Raw genomic sequence first — 16,739 nt, forward strand, 5'->3', positions numbered from 1 at the left:
TCTCGCAAAAGATGGCAGTGAGTTGAGGTGGAATGGTTCTGACTTGGTAAGGGCCTGGCTTACGCCGCAGGCAGGGTCAAGGACATGGCTAATGTTGGCAAGCAGGCTGCCCAGCCACGCTGTGGAAAAGACATGGGAGGAAAGGAGTTAAATTCCAGAAGACTGCTTTGCTCTGTGGGCCAACTGGCCTGAGACCACAGGGACCAGTATGACCAACACTCTTGATCTGCCTGGTAGAGCTCCCTGGCTGGCTGGGTCGACAGCACACCATACAGATGCTGGACTCATTGCGAGTTCAGGGAAAGAATCCTCAAGGACGTGGCCCTTGGAATGAGATCAAAGGAAGAAGAGGGCAAGAAAAAGGGGCTTTGGCTTTAGGAAACCTAGTATAAGGCCACTGTGGCTACAGCTTGAAAGGGCAAAAGCCAGGCAAGAATGAGTAGCTGGGACAACATGAAGGGCCTCACCATTTCAGAGTGTCAAGATGGGACGAAAGGACACACTTTCAGTGAGGGGTCTATGGCTACCAGAAGTTGGGGCTATTCAGCTGAAGCAGCTTCTTGTCCTGTGTATTCTGGAATCCCCCAGGAGAGGAAGGCTGATGTGCCCACTGCCAGCAAGGCATCTGGGTTGAATGATGCACTGCTGGGTGGCTGAGACTTGCTCAGGGCCAGCCTGCCCACAGAAAGCACCGTCAAACTCCTGCCTGGTACCTCACTACAGCTGAGCTTCCATGTACCCTACCCTAACCTACCCCCAGCTTTGAACTGTTTTGTGCCCCACTAGACCTGAACAGAGAGGAACTAGTTTGGGGAACCTGAGTTTGCAAAACACAGTTCATCTTCTATACACTGTTGGTTTAGTTTTTGAATGTTTTTGAGAAGCCACTGGCTTAGAGAATGCTGGCATGTGAGGGCACCACAGGGTGACCAACTACTCCAGTTCACCCAGGCCCACGTTGGTTTTAGCATCAAAGTCTCTGTCCTGGGGAAGATGGTGTGGTCAGGCACCGCAGCTTACTAACAGACAATCCAAGGGACCAATTTAGTGTTGTGAAGGTTTTTATCCATGTATTATGTATACATTTCTGGTCCCATAGCTGTATCCCACGTAGGTGTTATTACCCAGACTTCCACTGTGAGCTCAGAGGCCAAGGACTTAGGAAGTTGGGCTGCTACTGAACAGAGGTGGCAGGCTTGGAATGCAGGTGCCAGACATCAAAGCCACCAAGTCCAGTGTGGACAGAGAGCCATACGCATCGTAAGACTCTCAGGACCGCTGAGCACACTTCCTGGATAAACTGACCGGGAAGGGGACCTTCCTCTCCACAGGCCACGGTAACCCCACTGTTTCTTGCCTGGTCCGATGTCTGCTCCCTACTTCCACAAAGGCTTGAATAAACACAGGAGCCGCCATTTCATCCTGGTGGCTCAGAGCCAGGGTAGGGCCAGGCCCAGCAGGTCCCTAAGAAGCCCCCCCGCCACTGGGTGAGGTGGGGCTCACGCACAGCCCGAGGGGAGTGAATTCCAGGGCAAGTGGGAGAAGCCCCGGCTGAGGCCCGACACCAGCTGAGGCCCAGCACTCATGCGGAGCGCTGGCCAGCAGAAATGCAGGCGCTGACCTCAATCGCACAAGTGGAAAATCTGAGCCTGCCAGGCTGGAAGGCGCTGCAAGGAACCCTGAAATCCCCTTTCAGATTTCTGGCATGCGCCAAGGAAGAGGACTGAGCTCATGGACCACCAGATGCCGAGCTGAAAAACCTCACGCCAGCAGAGAAGGCAGTCACCTACAGGGAGCTGTTTAGGAGGCCCTGTGAGTCACAAGGAGTTTTGAGTAAGATTCTCTCACAAAGTGAAAACAGTGACAATTCAGGGGTAAGGGGGGACTATTTGCAATCCCACTATGCTAACAAAATACCTTGGTGGCTCCCTTCTCTGCGTGTACAAGCCCCATTTCTTCCTGGATGTGGTGCCTATTTTTTTCTCCTCCATGCAGCGGCCACTGACCATTTTGCCAAATGTATCTTAGACGTACCACAAAACCCTTCTCCCTAAGTACTTCCAGGGTGCTTACAACAGCAAGCCTGGGTCTGCGAGAACCAGAACCGCTCGTGTCTCGTGGCACCCACACAACATCCTAGCACAGGAAGCCCTGCCTGGAGAGGTGGCCTCTGCGGGATGGGAAAGCCAACCTGGAAGCTTCCTCACGCTGCAACCGAGGGAGCGCTTTACGTGGTCTAAGAGAAGTACTTCCTTGGCTCTGAACACAGAAGAATCAGTCAGGGAAGTCTGCTTCTTCCTTGGTGTTTAAGAACACAGTATCAAAGAGAACTTGTATTATTACGGCCGCTTACACTATCCTTTCTCAATGCCTCTGGCATGGAGTGCCCCAGTTTTGAGATGGGGCCTGGAAGAGCAGGAATTCTGAGTGACTGGGGTAACCACTGGGTAAAAGGCCTGGCCCCACCACTTTCAGTGCACAACTGGAGCAAACTACACTCACCTGAGCCTTGGTCTCTTCAAATGGGGAACAGTACCTGCCATGTGGGTGGTTGTGAAGATCCAACAAGGCTGGTTATGAGCTGCACTTGAGAGTACCTGATACACAGCAGGTACTAGTGCCGTCAGCTGGTACCGTCTTTGCAATCTGATAAAAGAAATAACTGTGCAGAGATCCTGAAATGGACTGACAAACTATGGCCACTGGAACAATTCATCCTGCTTCCTCTTTGAATATACAGGTAGCCATGCCAATTCACTTATTCAGTAATTATTTTCTGTTCTGCAAAACCAGAGCTAACTAGCTGCAACAGACTCCACGGCCCACAAGCCCAATTTACTGTCTAGTTCTTAGCAGGAAAGCTTGCTGACTAGTGAACTGGAAGGCATGAATAGCTTGTGTAGCTTTCTCGGCCCGGTCCTCTCCTGAAAGGATGTGTGGGGGCGATTGCTCTCAGTAGCCCGAGATGTTTCAAGGCTCTGCAGACCAGAGGGAAGTACGAGAGAACAGCTATCAGTATTCTGGGCTGCAGGGAGGCAGGCTGCAATGGGATGCCCAGAGGCAAGGCTTTTGTTTAGCACATACATTAATAAACACTGCAAGCCACTCCTCCGTTCCGCTTCAGGAACCTCCCTGTCTGGAGTGCAAGTGCAATTCTGCTATCAACTGACTGAGCAGGTGGTGTCAGAATATATAAGGGATCATCAAGGCAGAGGCATCGCACGGTGCTTTACCGCTCTCAAAAATCCAAGGAATAGGCAGACAGTTACACTGACTCAGGGAAACTTGGCCACTTTTCTAGGCAAAGCCCTGGCCTTCCGGTGCCACATCAGGAGCCATGATGCTAACTCCAGGTTAACAAATCAGCAGTGGCAACTAGAGAACCGAACGTAAATTTTACAAAATGTATGGGACATCTATGAACCTTTCCATGAACACAGCATGTAACTTAGCAGCTGCAGGTGGTATTTTCTGGACAACAGTGACAACATGCCGAATGAGAAGGTTAACCAGCATGAACCTCAGTGTACTGCATGTCAGTGGCTCCTATCAGCATGTCCCGGCTCTCCCCTTCAACACTCACTGTGCATGCTGGAAATCAGATGTTTAAAGCTTTTCTTCAGGGGCCGGGGAGATAGCTCAGTGGAGTAAGTGCTTGCCTGGCAAGCCCAAGGTCCTGAGTTCAATCCCTGGTACCACCAAGACAGACAGACAGAGAGAGAGAGAGAGAGAGAGAGAGAGAGAGAAAGAAAACCTTAAACCCTTTCTTCATATGGGCTGCAGAGACACAAGGTAGCAGAGGAACTAGCTGATGTCACCTGCACCCACTTCGCACAGGGCCGGCAGGCCGTGACCAGGTCTGGATCTCTAAGGCAAGATGAGGCTTGCAGTGGTCACTGGCTTTGGCTGCTGCACTCAAAGACCAGTGCCTCCTGGCACTTGGGAGCCATGTACCTATCAGAACAGGGCACAGCATGCTACCCAAAGTTAACTATGGCAGACTCTGGTTAAGGCTATCTAAACAATGACCCACATAAGGGACTGACAAACTAGGAACTCACCAGCCAAAGCCAGCCCATTGTCCACTTCCAATTTTACTGGAACAGACACACTTCTTTCTAAATGACTGCCTTTGGGATGTTTTTGTATTACAAGGGCAGAAGTGAAGAATTCTAAGACAATAGGGCTGCCCAAACCAAAAATATTTACTGCTTAGCCTTTACTAGGGAGTCTGGACTGCTGTGTGAGACAGGAGGATGGTAAGGGCATACCCTGGACAGCACACTGAAGGGGGCAAGATTTCACTAGGGACACTCTATAAAGATTCAAGGACCAAGTAGGAAGTGATGCAGTCAGGTGATGCAAGGACTGCAATCCGGAGGAAGAAGGACTAAAAAGAGTTGAAGGGTTCTTTACTTGGAAAAGTCCAAAACTTCCGGTCAGGTGTCTGCCAAGGAAGGAAGAAACTGTGGACCTGGAGCTCCCTCATCCAGTCTTAGCATACTCTACCATGAGCTATCAGGATTCCATCCTGCTCCAGTCAGTTTGCAGCTTTACTCTTCTGAGGGCAGAAAGGAGGACTCACTGACCCTCTTGCTCAGAAGCAACCTCAGTCCCTTGGCTCACGCCTGGCAGACATAAGGACAAGGAGATACTGGTTCAGAGTCAAAATTTCTATCAGGCATGTGACTTTGGGGTACAACTATGACACTTGCCCCTGAGGAGTGCTCAAGTTAATATGGGACAGAATATATTAGATTTAAAGATGACATCTATTAACCAAAGCACTAGGTGTGTTAGGGCCAAACAAGGGATGCAGAATGCTGCCCAGCGAAGCCATCCAAGCTAAGGGGGCCACCTGCAGGAAGGGGCATTTAGCAGGGCTCTGAAGAAAGGATGTAAATCCACTTGCCTGGAGCACATGGCCATTTCAATAATGTTCCAGGAAGAGGACAGGAATCTCGACCTCCTTCCCCATCTGCTGAAAAGGTGACACGCTGATTTCAAGGCTCAGAAAGATGACTAGAGGGCAGGTGTTTTTACAGGCTCCCCACAGGACTCCATGGTACAGCCAGATAGAGAAGCACTGGTTCACATGGGCTGAAATTTACATACCAGATTCTTTAGCAGAAAAGATCACTCAAGACATGGGGGTCCCAAAGACTGTTTTCAGACAGTAAGTCTAACTGAAATACAGACATTCTTTTTCATCCAGGGGCCACATTTTAATTCACAAATTAACTCAGTGGAAGAGAAAAATGTGAATGAAGAAGTCATGAAGCAACTGTTCCTCAGATGACATCACAAGCCTCTCCAGGGAACATGGGCCATCTTGAAGTAGGCAAGGGGAACCCAATGAACTCTAGATTCAAAATAATAAGGATCCCCTGCAACACAGCGGCATCAAGTGGAAGGGAGGGATGAACAGCAACAGGGCTGATGTCTCAGGCTGGTGTGCCGGGCCTCGGGCTTCTCAAGGATAACGACAACTTCTACCTCCCTAGTGAAATCAGTTGGAATACTCGTTCTCGGAATCCCTGAACTCCTCACCATCTCTAAGTCAGAAACAAGCCCAGGGACACCGGCAGGGTCCTCAGGAAGCACTCCATGCTGGTGGTAAGCACTCCGAGCTCAGCAGAGCATCTTAACCCGAGTTCCGGCATTCTCCCCGCTTGCAATCATGCCAAGTCCTGCACTCTAAAATCACCAGTGAGCCAGACCTAGAAAAGCCCATCTGGAGCCACTGAGGCTCTGTCTCAAACATTCTGTTGTTCTGATGAGATCAGATCTGAGGGATAAGAACAAAGAACTCTCCTTCCAAATGGGCAATAGCAGGGAATCCCACACTGTGCCCTTGTAACTGAGTGTTAAGAGGAGACAGACAAAACAAATGTTAGCAGATGCCTCTTGCTTACCCTGAGACAGAATTTTTGGAGGAGGGCAAGCTGTGAAACTAGTAATTTTGCAAGTTGAAAGGCAAGTGATCTTAGATCCATTAGGAGGCAGATTGGTAAATGAACAGAAAAAGGAAGAAATCACACTGAGAATGCCTCAAAATTTTGTTAGAAGTAACACAATGTCTTACAGTTCCACGTGTGGGCATTACAGCTCTGAGCAGTCCAAGACTCAGGGGGGAGGCAGGTGTACCCCAGGAGTGCTGAGAAGCACTGGTCCAAGAGAGCTGGTGGCCTGGACTTCGCCTTCTCTGTTCAATGAAGGTGGTGTCTAACAGTCTCTGAAATTTGAAGTTTGTCTGCTCATAGGTCCGTCTTCTCCACTGACTTCATGACAATTCTTACTCTTCCTAGATCTCACAGCCAAGACCCAAGTGACAGGTGTATAAAACGCTCAGGCTGCTAAGGGCAGGAACAACTGTTACAACACATGCAAACACCATGTCTGAAATAGAACACCAAGACACTTACCTCAAAAAACAAACCCCAACCACCCTGGAAAGACAATGAACACTGAATCCATCATCTAGCTTGCCACCTTTTCTAATGCTGAGCAGCTCTAAAGAGTATGCGAAACCGTAAGACTATGTATTCTATCTGCAAAACAGTAACAGAACAGAAATAGCAACATTCTAGAATGATGAGAGAAAATTAATCCCAAACCAAAGACATAGTTTGAAAAGATCAAGAGTCTAAAGGCAAAATCTTGGAGTACATTTTAAAATACTACAGATTTTCCATATTTCTCCTCTTTTAAAATAATGTTTAAAAAGCTGCAAATAATAATATATACTCTTTAACTCACTGTTTGACTTTTAAAGACAAAAAATATTTACCAAACTGAACATAATGTAAGGGTAGCAGAGCTGCAATTCAAGAGTAAGCTTGTAATTAAACAAACACCAAGAAAACCCTTTCACTTTCCCCAAGGCAGGGAGTAACACAAATTAAGAGAATTTTTTCTTTTTTTAAAAAAATTTATGTATTTGGTACAGGGTCTCACTATGAAGCTTAGATTCGTAGTGATCCTCCTATCTCAGCCTCTCCAGCACTGGAATTACAGGCATGCGCCACCACGCCTGGTCTCCGTGGCTGGCATGGCATGTGGCGCTGGGGCTCAAAGCCCGGTCCTGCGTGCTTACCTAAGCAGGCACTTAGTCTGCTGAGCTATCTCACTAGCCCTAAGAGAATTCTTGAAAAAGTAGCAGAGAAGTGGTCCAGAGTGCTGAACCAGATGTGACACCAGAGAAACAACCACTCAAGTACACAAGTGGCATTTTGTGATCAAATTTATTTTTGTTTAGATTTCATTTACTTTGTTTTACTGTAATTTACACGAGAGACTGCCAAGTCGACTAGGTATTTTACATTCACCACACATCCCCTCAAATCTCCACAGTTGTTAGAAAAACATTAAAATCCATGTGCTGGGCTCTCATTCCATGTGTGCCCAAGCTCCCCGTGAGACTACAGATGCCAGTGAGACTTAAGTTCATTGAATGGAGAGGGCCAGACTCTTTAATCCATTTTTAGTATCATTTAGCAATGATATGCCTTGCACCACTTGGCAAAATGACTATGCTTTGACAAAACCTATCTTACGACAGCGCCCAGAGCGTAAACATCAGTCTTTATCCTGAGTACACAGAGGACACAGAAGATGAGGGATGCGCTGCGGAGGACAGCAGCATGCCACAGTGCAGCAGTGATCCTAAACGCCACCGTGCCACTTGTCGCCGTCCCTCCAGTGGGGACACAGGACATGTGGGGAGATGCAGAGCAACGAGGGCAGGACTGTCAGCAAATCAGATTACTAATGTGATTAGACTGCAGGGTTTGGCCTGTTTTAGAAAGGACGGGAAGTTAAAGAAGACAGTTTGTGACCTGAAGGCTTCAACAAAATCATTCTACTCGAGCTTCCAGGACTGACAGGAGAAAAACTACATGCAGACAAAGAAAGCTGATAAAAATTGTACCTACCTATTGTTCTTTCTTTTAAAAAAAATAGGTGACAGCAACTGCTAAGGAGCATTTTCATGACACCTAGGCAGGACGTATTCTCTGACATCCTACTGAAAAGCCCACAGAAGCCAGAAGGCCCCGCGTGGGCTCCTACAGTGTGCAGCCAAGGCCTGTGCTGCACCTCATGCTATTCCTTGCCCCGAGTCAGTGTCTCCCCCTTCGAGTGTTCTGCAGCACGAGAAGAACGAAATGTCACTACTATATCCTATTCTGTGAGCTACTAGGGATCTAGACCATCTGTATAGTTTCTATGCTGTTAACTGTAGAAAACAGTCATTTCTGAAATGCTGTATCTCCCATTCTCCCACATGGCCTACAATACCCTTAAGATTAACATCTTTGTCGAACAAAAGCTTGGAAATTTTCTAGTGTTTATTATAAATCACAAACCGTCTTCTCCATCTTTGCTAGATTTGATGTAGAAAAATACTTGAAATTTAAAATACAAAAATCCAATAGAAATCAGAAAATTTTTCTAAAAGGATTTTTTCCCTCAGGATAAAGTAGTAAAAACCAGCCTGTAACTTTGCTCTTAACTGATATTGTCAAATTTGGCTGGACGATAATGACCATCCAGAAATAAATAGCTATAAATACATTCAGAGTTTACATTCCAGATTCATTGGAATACCAAAAAATTTTGAAGAAATCTTTCTGTGGGAGTTTGTTGTTTATGGGACTAAAACAAAAATTTGTAAGAGACTGATTTAAAAGAACAGAGGAATAACAAAATGTTTCTATATATATATATATATATATATATATATATATCCACAAGACATTTATGAAACATACCAGCTAGTATCACATTGCAATCTGTCCATTAATGGTATTACTCTGATAATTATTAAAATCTGTTCCAGGTATATATATTGAAAATATTTTCTTTTGCATTCTTGCTCAAGATAGGTACAGTACTTTGGAGAAATTGTACTAATCCCTCAGTAAGTCTGTATGTACATATATACACACGTGTGTATCTGGATCTGTAGCTCTACATGCTTTCTATATACAGCTACAAACACACACACGTACACACACGCACACACGCACGCACGCACACACACACGCACGCGCCTGGGAACCTGTGCACGTGTGTATGTCATTATAAGCACACGTCGGAAACATCAACACTGCAAGATCCTGGTCAGATTCTTCTTCACTCGTCATTGGCTGCACTTGTTCCCCTCACTTGACCTTGATTACGTAACTGTAAAAAAGTCAAAGTGCATAGTGTGTTAAAATACAGACAAAAATGTTAAGACAGCAGCTTATCATTCACATTCTCTAGGAAAAAAACCTTGATGTGGCAAAACTTCTGGCAAAAACTGTATCCCAACTACTGAACCTTCACAGTTTAGTCTCCTTGGTCTAATAGCACAACATTTTGCTTCGTCAGAGGGAAAAATAAATTATAAGCAAAAATAAAACATAAAAACTTATAACAATAAAAACAACAAGTAAAAAAATGTTAAATGAACACTAAGTAAGCTTTGGAGAAATCTTGGAAGTTAGTTCGACTGCAAACTGAACCCCTGGTTTACTCACATCAACCACCACAGAGCAGGTAGCTCATGGAAGGGGGCAGCAGAGACACAGCCTGGAGCACTGCGAGCTGCGCTGTCTCTTAATGGACGGCATGTCAGTGTTTACAGGTAAGGGCTGTGTGAGGTACACGTCTGTTTACCCACACAGGTTTTAATACGTGGGGTAGACTTTTTTCCCATCTATAGGGATCTGTTAATTGGGCATGTGTGTGTTAAAAGTCAATTTCTCAAATATGTATCATTAAGTTCTAAAAATAAAACCTTGCTTAACACTTACACCCTCTGTGCTCAGCACATTAACTCCCCATCACCAAAAAGGTACAGGTTTTTAAACATTCTTTATACCCAGATCTTCACTTACACAGTTTGATATTTTCTCTGACCCTACAGGGGACTCATCTAGGCATCAGCAGCCGAAGTGCCTCGGACGGAACCCTTCTTACGCATCTAAATGTAAAATAAAATCATGAGCTGCCAAAATCACACTCTTAAGTAGGAGTTAACAAAGCAAGGGGAGAAAAGAGACCCAGCAGAAATTATGAGGTGATGGCTGCCTATGTAAAACCAGATCCACATGAAGAATTCAGTGGAGGCCCCTCTGATAATCTGAGCTTATAATCTTGCAAAGTTCCTTCCTTCTTACACACTACAAAAAAATACACATAAATTTTGGCACCTAAGAAATATCTATGGGTTGATATGAAATTAGCAAAGTCAGCAGTGGATAAAAGAACTGTTTGCTAATACAACATCAAAGAAATGCCCAAAGGTCTGGAACATAGCTTCACAGTTCCTAACCAGGCAGGAGGTCATACGGGGTGGTTACTTCTGCTCCACATCTCGCAGAGACCATTAAAGGAAGGTTACAGAAGAAAAAGACAGAAAGAAAGAAGCAAGCAAAGGAATAATATGCAGCAAACACGAAGAATGAAATGGTGCAAGGAAAGGCCACGCATTTCTAACAGTTTACAGAGAAGTAAAGAATATTCAATGGGAAAATCAAGACAGACAGAAGACATATATGCAATGAACACTTCTTTAACCACCCCTGTCCCTTCTACCTGGGACACTGCCAACAGAGTAATAATGCCACCAACCCATTCAGCAGCCAGGTATGTATAACACTAGCAGATCTCTTATCGAACCACAGGCAAGGATGCTCCTCTTGGGCATAACCTCTCCAAATACTAGGCCTTCTTCCCAGAGCGTGACCATTTGAGAAAAAGAAAGCCAATTCTTTTTTTTTTTTTTTTGAAACAGGGTCTCACTATGTAGTTAAGCTGCCCTTGTACTCACTATGTAGCACCAGTTAGCCTCAAACTTGCAGCCAACCCTCCTGCCTCAGTGCTGGGATTACAGGTCTGTGCCACCCCACCCAGCAACGAGAAAGACAATTCTTAAAATATGTACGAAAAAAAAATATGTACGAACTAAAAGCATCAACTGAGTCAAACTCTTGCAGCAGGTATAGGGAAGCAAGACCTCAAGACCAAGTTCCTGATGGGGTAGGAGTTAAGGCATTAGATCCCTTCAGGAGGTGGGTATTTCCAGCAATGTTCCTGGCTGCATTCTGAGGATGCTCTAAGCAGCGGCAATGCCTGACAAACAGAGCACTCCCCAAAGACTTCAGTAGGGTTCAAGATTAAGATGATCAGCATCCAACGCTGGAAGCTGTGATAAAATGTTTTTGACATATTTAACAATGAAACTGCTATGCCCTGCCCTCAGCCCCCAACAGAATTATACCAATTTTATGAAGGATTTAGTCAGTTTGGGCCACGAGAGCCATGACACAAATAAGTGGGGTTTTTAAGTTCTGGGTAATTTCCTGTCTCTCTTATACCTTCTTCTCAAGCACAGGTTCCAGTTCACCGCTGACTCATATGAGAAGGAGCTGAGTCTGCAGGCTCACTGCCACAAGTGGGAGCATGCAGGGCCACCACCTGCATGTGTGGATGTGTGGTAGGGTTCCTTACTGTGCTTACACTGGGATCACTGTGTTCCCAGGAACCTCCTCGCTGGGAACTTCAGAGAACACTGAGGGCAGGGAAAGAACAGCTATCAGCAAAGTTCTACCCAAGGGGCCGATAGAGACACACCAAAGAAAGCTATACGCAAGGTGAATGGTCAAGGTAAAGGCTCTATGTGACAGTTTCTTGGTGGAAAAAAAAAAAAAAAAAAAAGGTGAAGGGTTCTTTCTGATGGTTTGGACCAACCAAAACAAATTTGATTTCTATTTCCTCTTAGTGTTGACAAAGCCTTGCAGAAAACAGCAGTGCTATGCCATGAGCTTAGTGAGGATGTGGGTAACAAGGCAGCTACTCCTGTGCAGTGAACACCAGCTGCTTTGAGGGAGGAAACCATGCAAGGCAGGAGAAAAGGGCTTCCCATGGATGGCCTGATGCTAGGGGTGACTGCTTGGCGGCAACAAAGGGCGGGCACCTGACCACCGAGAAGGGGCACTAGAGTGGATGAGAGGCATGGGAAGAAAGGGAAGATGTACTCATGACACTGTCCAAGAGTCACGGGCAGCCTAAAATGACGGTGCAAAAAGAAGGTCTTCCACTCCTGCCATTTTGTCATCCTGCTCCAAAGACCCAGAACTTGGAGTCCCACCACTAGTATGAGAAACTGGGGCCAAGGAGGTTTTCTACTGGCTGATTTAGAAAACCAGCCCTAATTTACAATGCTGTCTCTGTGGAAAAGTACGTTCCAAATTCCAAACAATCAACTGAAAAAAATCCAGGACACAATCCATTCATAATCTGCTATAGTTTACTTTATGTATAAGATAAGGTTAAAACATTTTATTGCCTTATAAAGAAAATATGCCCCAGCCCTCTCAGAAGGTTTGTATAAAACTAATTAGAAGCAGACCTGCCGCAATCACCAAAAGTAAGCAATTTTCGACATAGTCTTTACAATGTAATGTGCCAGAGAAACACATTTCCTTCTGTGCCACAGAATCTGATACACTGCCGCTCTCCAGTGTTTAAATGGAGGTCTGCCGCTTATGGGGGCAAATGTCATACACCTGCAGGGCTTCCAGAGTGGGCCTGCTGGAAGAATAAGAGGTGACCGTGTGGAAGTGACTCACAAGCCCTGGACATTCTTGGGTTCCTTTCCCCACTCACTGCCAAACACAGACAAAAGCATGGCCCAGGGCAAAAACAAAACCAGACACACACAAGAGGCAGCCAAGGAAGAATCCATCCCCGAGAGGTGAGACGCTCACTGGCTGCAGAGCCTGCTCACTGGCAGCAGGGAGGAGCTGGGAGCGCGCTGGCCTTCTGCCAGGGAATCACTCCACTCTGCCTAAAACTTACAAGGAAAAAAGAATTCACTGGTAGATGGGGAAGAGAGAAGGCATTTATTTCTAGGACTAGTGATAATATTAGCCTCACTCAGTCTACAGAAGGAGTTGAGACCTACTGATCCAAAGGCACCTTGGTCTGATAAAAGTGAGTCTGAGGGACTGTGAACAAGCTACCATCTCAGAGAACTAATGCATGAGAAGGGATGCAAAACTACAGAGCATTCTGCAGGTGATAAATTCTGAACAAAAGAGAAACCAGTACATGTCAAGGGTTACTAATGTCTAAGACACTATTCTGATGAAGATAAAAAGATGAGAGCACAGCTCTGGATAACAGTATTCCTGGGCTGGTGAGATGGCTCAGTGGTCTAAAGCACCTACTTAGAACAAGCTCAGCAAAGCACAGGGACCGTGGTTCAATCCCCCAGCACCACATGCCAGCCAGCCCCGCCCCCTGGTGGGCTGAGCTGGCCACACACACACACACACACACACACACAAATAAATAAATAAAATTAAAAAACAAAAAAACAAAACAGTATTCCTAATGCTAAGACTATGCAGCCTAAGCACATACAGTTTTAGAAAGAGGGGAAATGAAAGAAGTCCCATAGAAATGAAGTCTTACTGTTTCTAGTTCTTTCTGAGTCTCATCTTCCATTCTCCTAATATCTTCCATTGTCAAATCAATCCACTTGTCAATCCAACAAAAAAGCTGGCGATGGAAGTTTGTAAATATCCTTTTCTCTTGCTTGAAAAACAAAGAAGAAAAGTAGCATAAGATGGCAGACACCTAAGATCAATGATGTATTAACTCTGTATGTCTCAACCCATGACATTTACATATACTTCATTTGAAAAGACCACACTCCATGCATAATGGAAAGCTTGATTCCATCCTATTGTAATTTTGTACAGCAAAATGAAGACTTTTCTCTATGAAATAGGAAATAATCTTCCCTGATAAAGATGTAAAGATCTAGTAGAAACTAAAAAACTCTGGTGTGCACAATCTGATCTAACATACTTCTGTTGGACACAATCTATTTTTACCTTTTCTAAATGTCAACGAGCAAAGGGCAACTAGATTTTTTCTGCTATGAAAACTAATGTTGTCATTCTTCACCTCTTTGCATTTCAAAGGAGCAACATGAGGTGGAATATAGTAATGGGCTGAAAGAAAACAGCCCTGGGTTCTTTGGTATAAAGATGTTTTGCTAAAGTAACGACTGTACCACATACATACACACTCCATTAAGTTTCTGTGCTACATGTTACTGTCACTGTAATTCATATAACCACAGACACAGTGGCTTTAATTTCTAAATTATTTAAGTTATACTCAACTTTCCCACAAGAAAAAAAATCACACAAACAATAGCACTTTTGGACCATTTTCAAGTTTTTAACTTCTCCACAAACAGAAAGTACATAATCACACATGTGACTTCTATTTATCAGAATTGTACTGATACCCTATTACTATAATCCAAGAGGAATGAAGCCAGTATTCAAGTGCCTACTGTTCAATCCCTGGTTCCACCAAAAAAAAAAAAAAAAAAAAAAAAAAAAAAGAAAAAGATCCTGTATCATCTTCTTCTCCTGGCAAGCGCATGGTCCTGAGATCAATCCCAGGTACCACAAAAAATAAATACATAAATAAATAATAATAAAAATAAATAAATAAAAATAAAGTGCCTACCATGGGCCAAACACAAGCAGCGCCAAGAATAAGAAGGTTCCCAGCTCTTTAGGGTTTTCTTTATAAATGCTACAGCAGCTACAGTAGAAAAATTATAGTGGGGCCGGCCAAATAGCTCAGCTGATTAAAGTGCCTGCAACAGGTGCAGTGGCTAGGGGTTTGACACCCCGGCCTGCTGTGCTGGCTCCGCCCCTGGGGCATGCTGAAACTGCAATTGAGACTGGGCAGAGTGGTGTACACCTATAATCCCAGCTCTTGGGTGACTGTAAACAGGCAGATCACTATGAGTCTTATCTAGTAGTGAGACCCAGAACACCCTGTAGACCCTTCCCTAAAATACAAAAAAAAAAAAAAAAAAAAAAAAAGTTATAGTGAAATATAGACCCAACTAGTGGGAATCAAGAGACAGAATGAGGGCTCTTTTATAATGATAATGGAATAAACAGTCATATATGCAGGAAAAGTAAATATGTAGGAAACTTTCCATACTCCTTGTGTATTTATAATCACATGTATTTTTCTTGTTTTGTAGTGCTAGCGATTGAACCTGGGGACACATATATGCTGAAAAAGCACTCTAGCATAACCATATCCATTTATACAGCTGCAACTCTTTCTTCCTAGATCTGACTGCCACTGTTACTTTCATTTTAATAAAGACATTTAAAAAAAAAAAAAAAAGACAGTGAGAATGTAAAACCCAAGATCATGTCACCTTAGTTCAAAGTATACCCTTCTTCACTGAGAACCTATAAACAGGTGACTCTGTATGGCAAGGTCTTGTCACAGAGATGGGCGCACAGCCAAGGTACTGGCAAAGAGGTAAGGGAGGCCTTCGGTAGGCAGATACTGCCCTCTCCATCCAGCCAGGGCCAGGCCCGGGTCCCCTGGGGACACTGTACATGGAAAGGGCTCTTTATAGAAGTGCTGGGTCATCTATCCGCAAAGCACCATTAAGAAAAAACTGCTATAGACGTCCCCCAAAGGAAGCCCCTTGAAATCTCTTCTAGCATCAGACTCTACTATTCCTAGCAATAAAAAAAGCAAAAATGAACTATATAGGAACAATAATCTCCTAAGAGAGAAAAAAAGTAACAGAAAATTTCCCACTAGTATCCATCTCAAATCTTAACCCCAATTCAGAACACACTTTGACAGATCTTACCTTCTGGATGAAGTTTTCTACTTTGCTCTGCAGTCCCCACCACTTGAATTTGATGGTCACCAGCTTATAAGCACACATTTGCGGACAGTCAGGGTTGTTGGCCAGCTCCTTCTAGGGGAGTAAAACCAAAAAGAAATTGTGATTAAATATTTACGTTCTGATTAAAAGCAACTGCTATGTGACATCATCACACCCATAATGACGAAAACTAGAGGCGCATGTCTTTAATTCAGACATGGAAAAACTTGCCATCATTTTACCAAAAGCAGCAGTCTCCTGCTGCAAGCCCTCCTTGCACAGATCAATTTACTTCCTACCTTTCAAGTTTACAGGTGTGAGACTCTGACTCAAAGGATGGTATTCAGATTTCTTATTAAACATCAAATTCCATTCACATCTTATCGATAGTGAACCTTTAATATGTAAGAATTCTTCTAACATATAATCACACAGTGGATGTGGTGAATTAAAAATAAAAAAGACAGTGTCATCTATGTCTTCAAGTATCAGCAAGTAAGTGACACTATCGCTGAACTGAAGAATTGTCAGCGGAAGGGAAAATGGAATGTGTTATTACTTTTGTAGTAGTAGCAGTAAAAGTTATCTATAGTTAGCAGCAAATAAGGCAAATCCTATACAGACAACTTAATTTCCATAAATGCTTACCCCTCACGGTTTAAGTGGCAAAGGGGATCAAATCCAAGTCTTGTTCAGAAAATATTTTTTAAAAAAGACAAAAGAGGACTGGAGGGACCTTCCAGAGAAAAGACACTGCAAGCACAAAATATATCTGCAATTTACTTTCAGAAGATGACAAAAAAGACACAATTTGAAACTGGAATACCACCCAGTACCACATGCCATGCAGGTCCTGCCCCAGGAGCGCGGAGCCAGTGATAGAGTCCAGACACGGGCATGGTGGCACACGCCTTTCATCCCAGCACTGGGGAGGTGGAAAACAGGAGGATCACTACGAGTCCAAGCTGTGCAGTGAGACCCTGTACCAAATACATATATACAGAAAGAAAAGAAA

At 44.4% G+C, this 16,739-nt stretch overlaps 1 protein-coding gene across 2 annotated transcripts in view; it reads right to left on the reverse strand.

The window, feature by feature from the left end:
• Positions 1-8,498: 8,498 nt before the first annotated feature.
• Positions 8,499-16,739, reverse strand: part of Pitpnb (phosphatidylinositol transfer protein beta) — a 63,056-nt gene continuing 54,815 nt past the window's right edge. The window contains exons 9-12 of one of the 2 annotated variants that reach the window (XM_004628028.2): positions 15,707-15,817; positions 13,468-13,590; positions 9,885-9,970; positions 8,499-9,186 (exon numbers count right to left, since the gene is read on the reverse strand). In XM_004628028.2, coding sequence (XP_004628085.1) covers positions 9,923-9,970; positions 13,468-13,590; positions 15,707-15,817 — 282 coding nt within the window. In that variant the 3' untranslated portion in view covers positions 8,499-9,186; positions 9,885-9,922. The remainder of the gene's footprint in view (positions 9,187-9,884; positions 9,971-13,467; positions 13,591-15,706; positions 15,818-16,739) is intronic. The other variant, XM_004628029.2, reaches the window with a different exon arrangement.

The sequence above is a fragment of the Octodon degus genome, unplaced genomic scaffold, assembly GCF_000260255.1.
Source record: "Octodon degus isolate 3935 unplaced genomic scaffold, OctDeg1.0 scaffold00021, whole genome shotgun sequence".
Lineage (NCBI taxonomy): Eukaryota > Metazoa > Chordata > Mammalia > Rodentia > Octodontidae > Octodon > Octodon degus.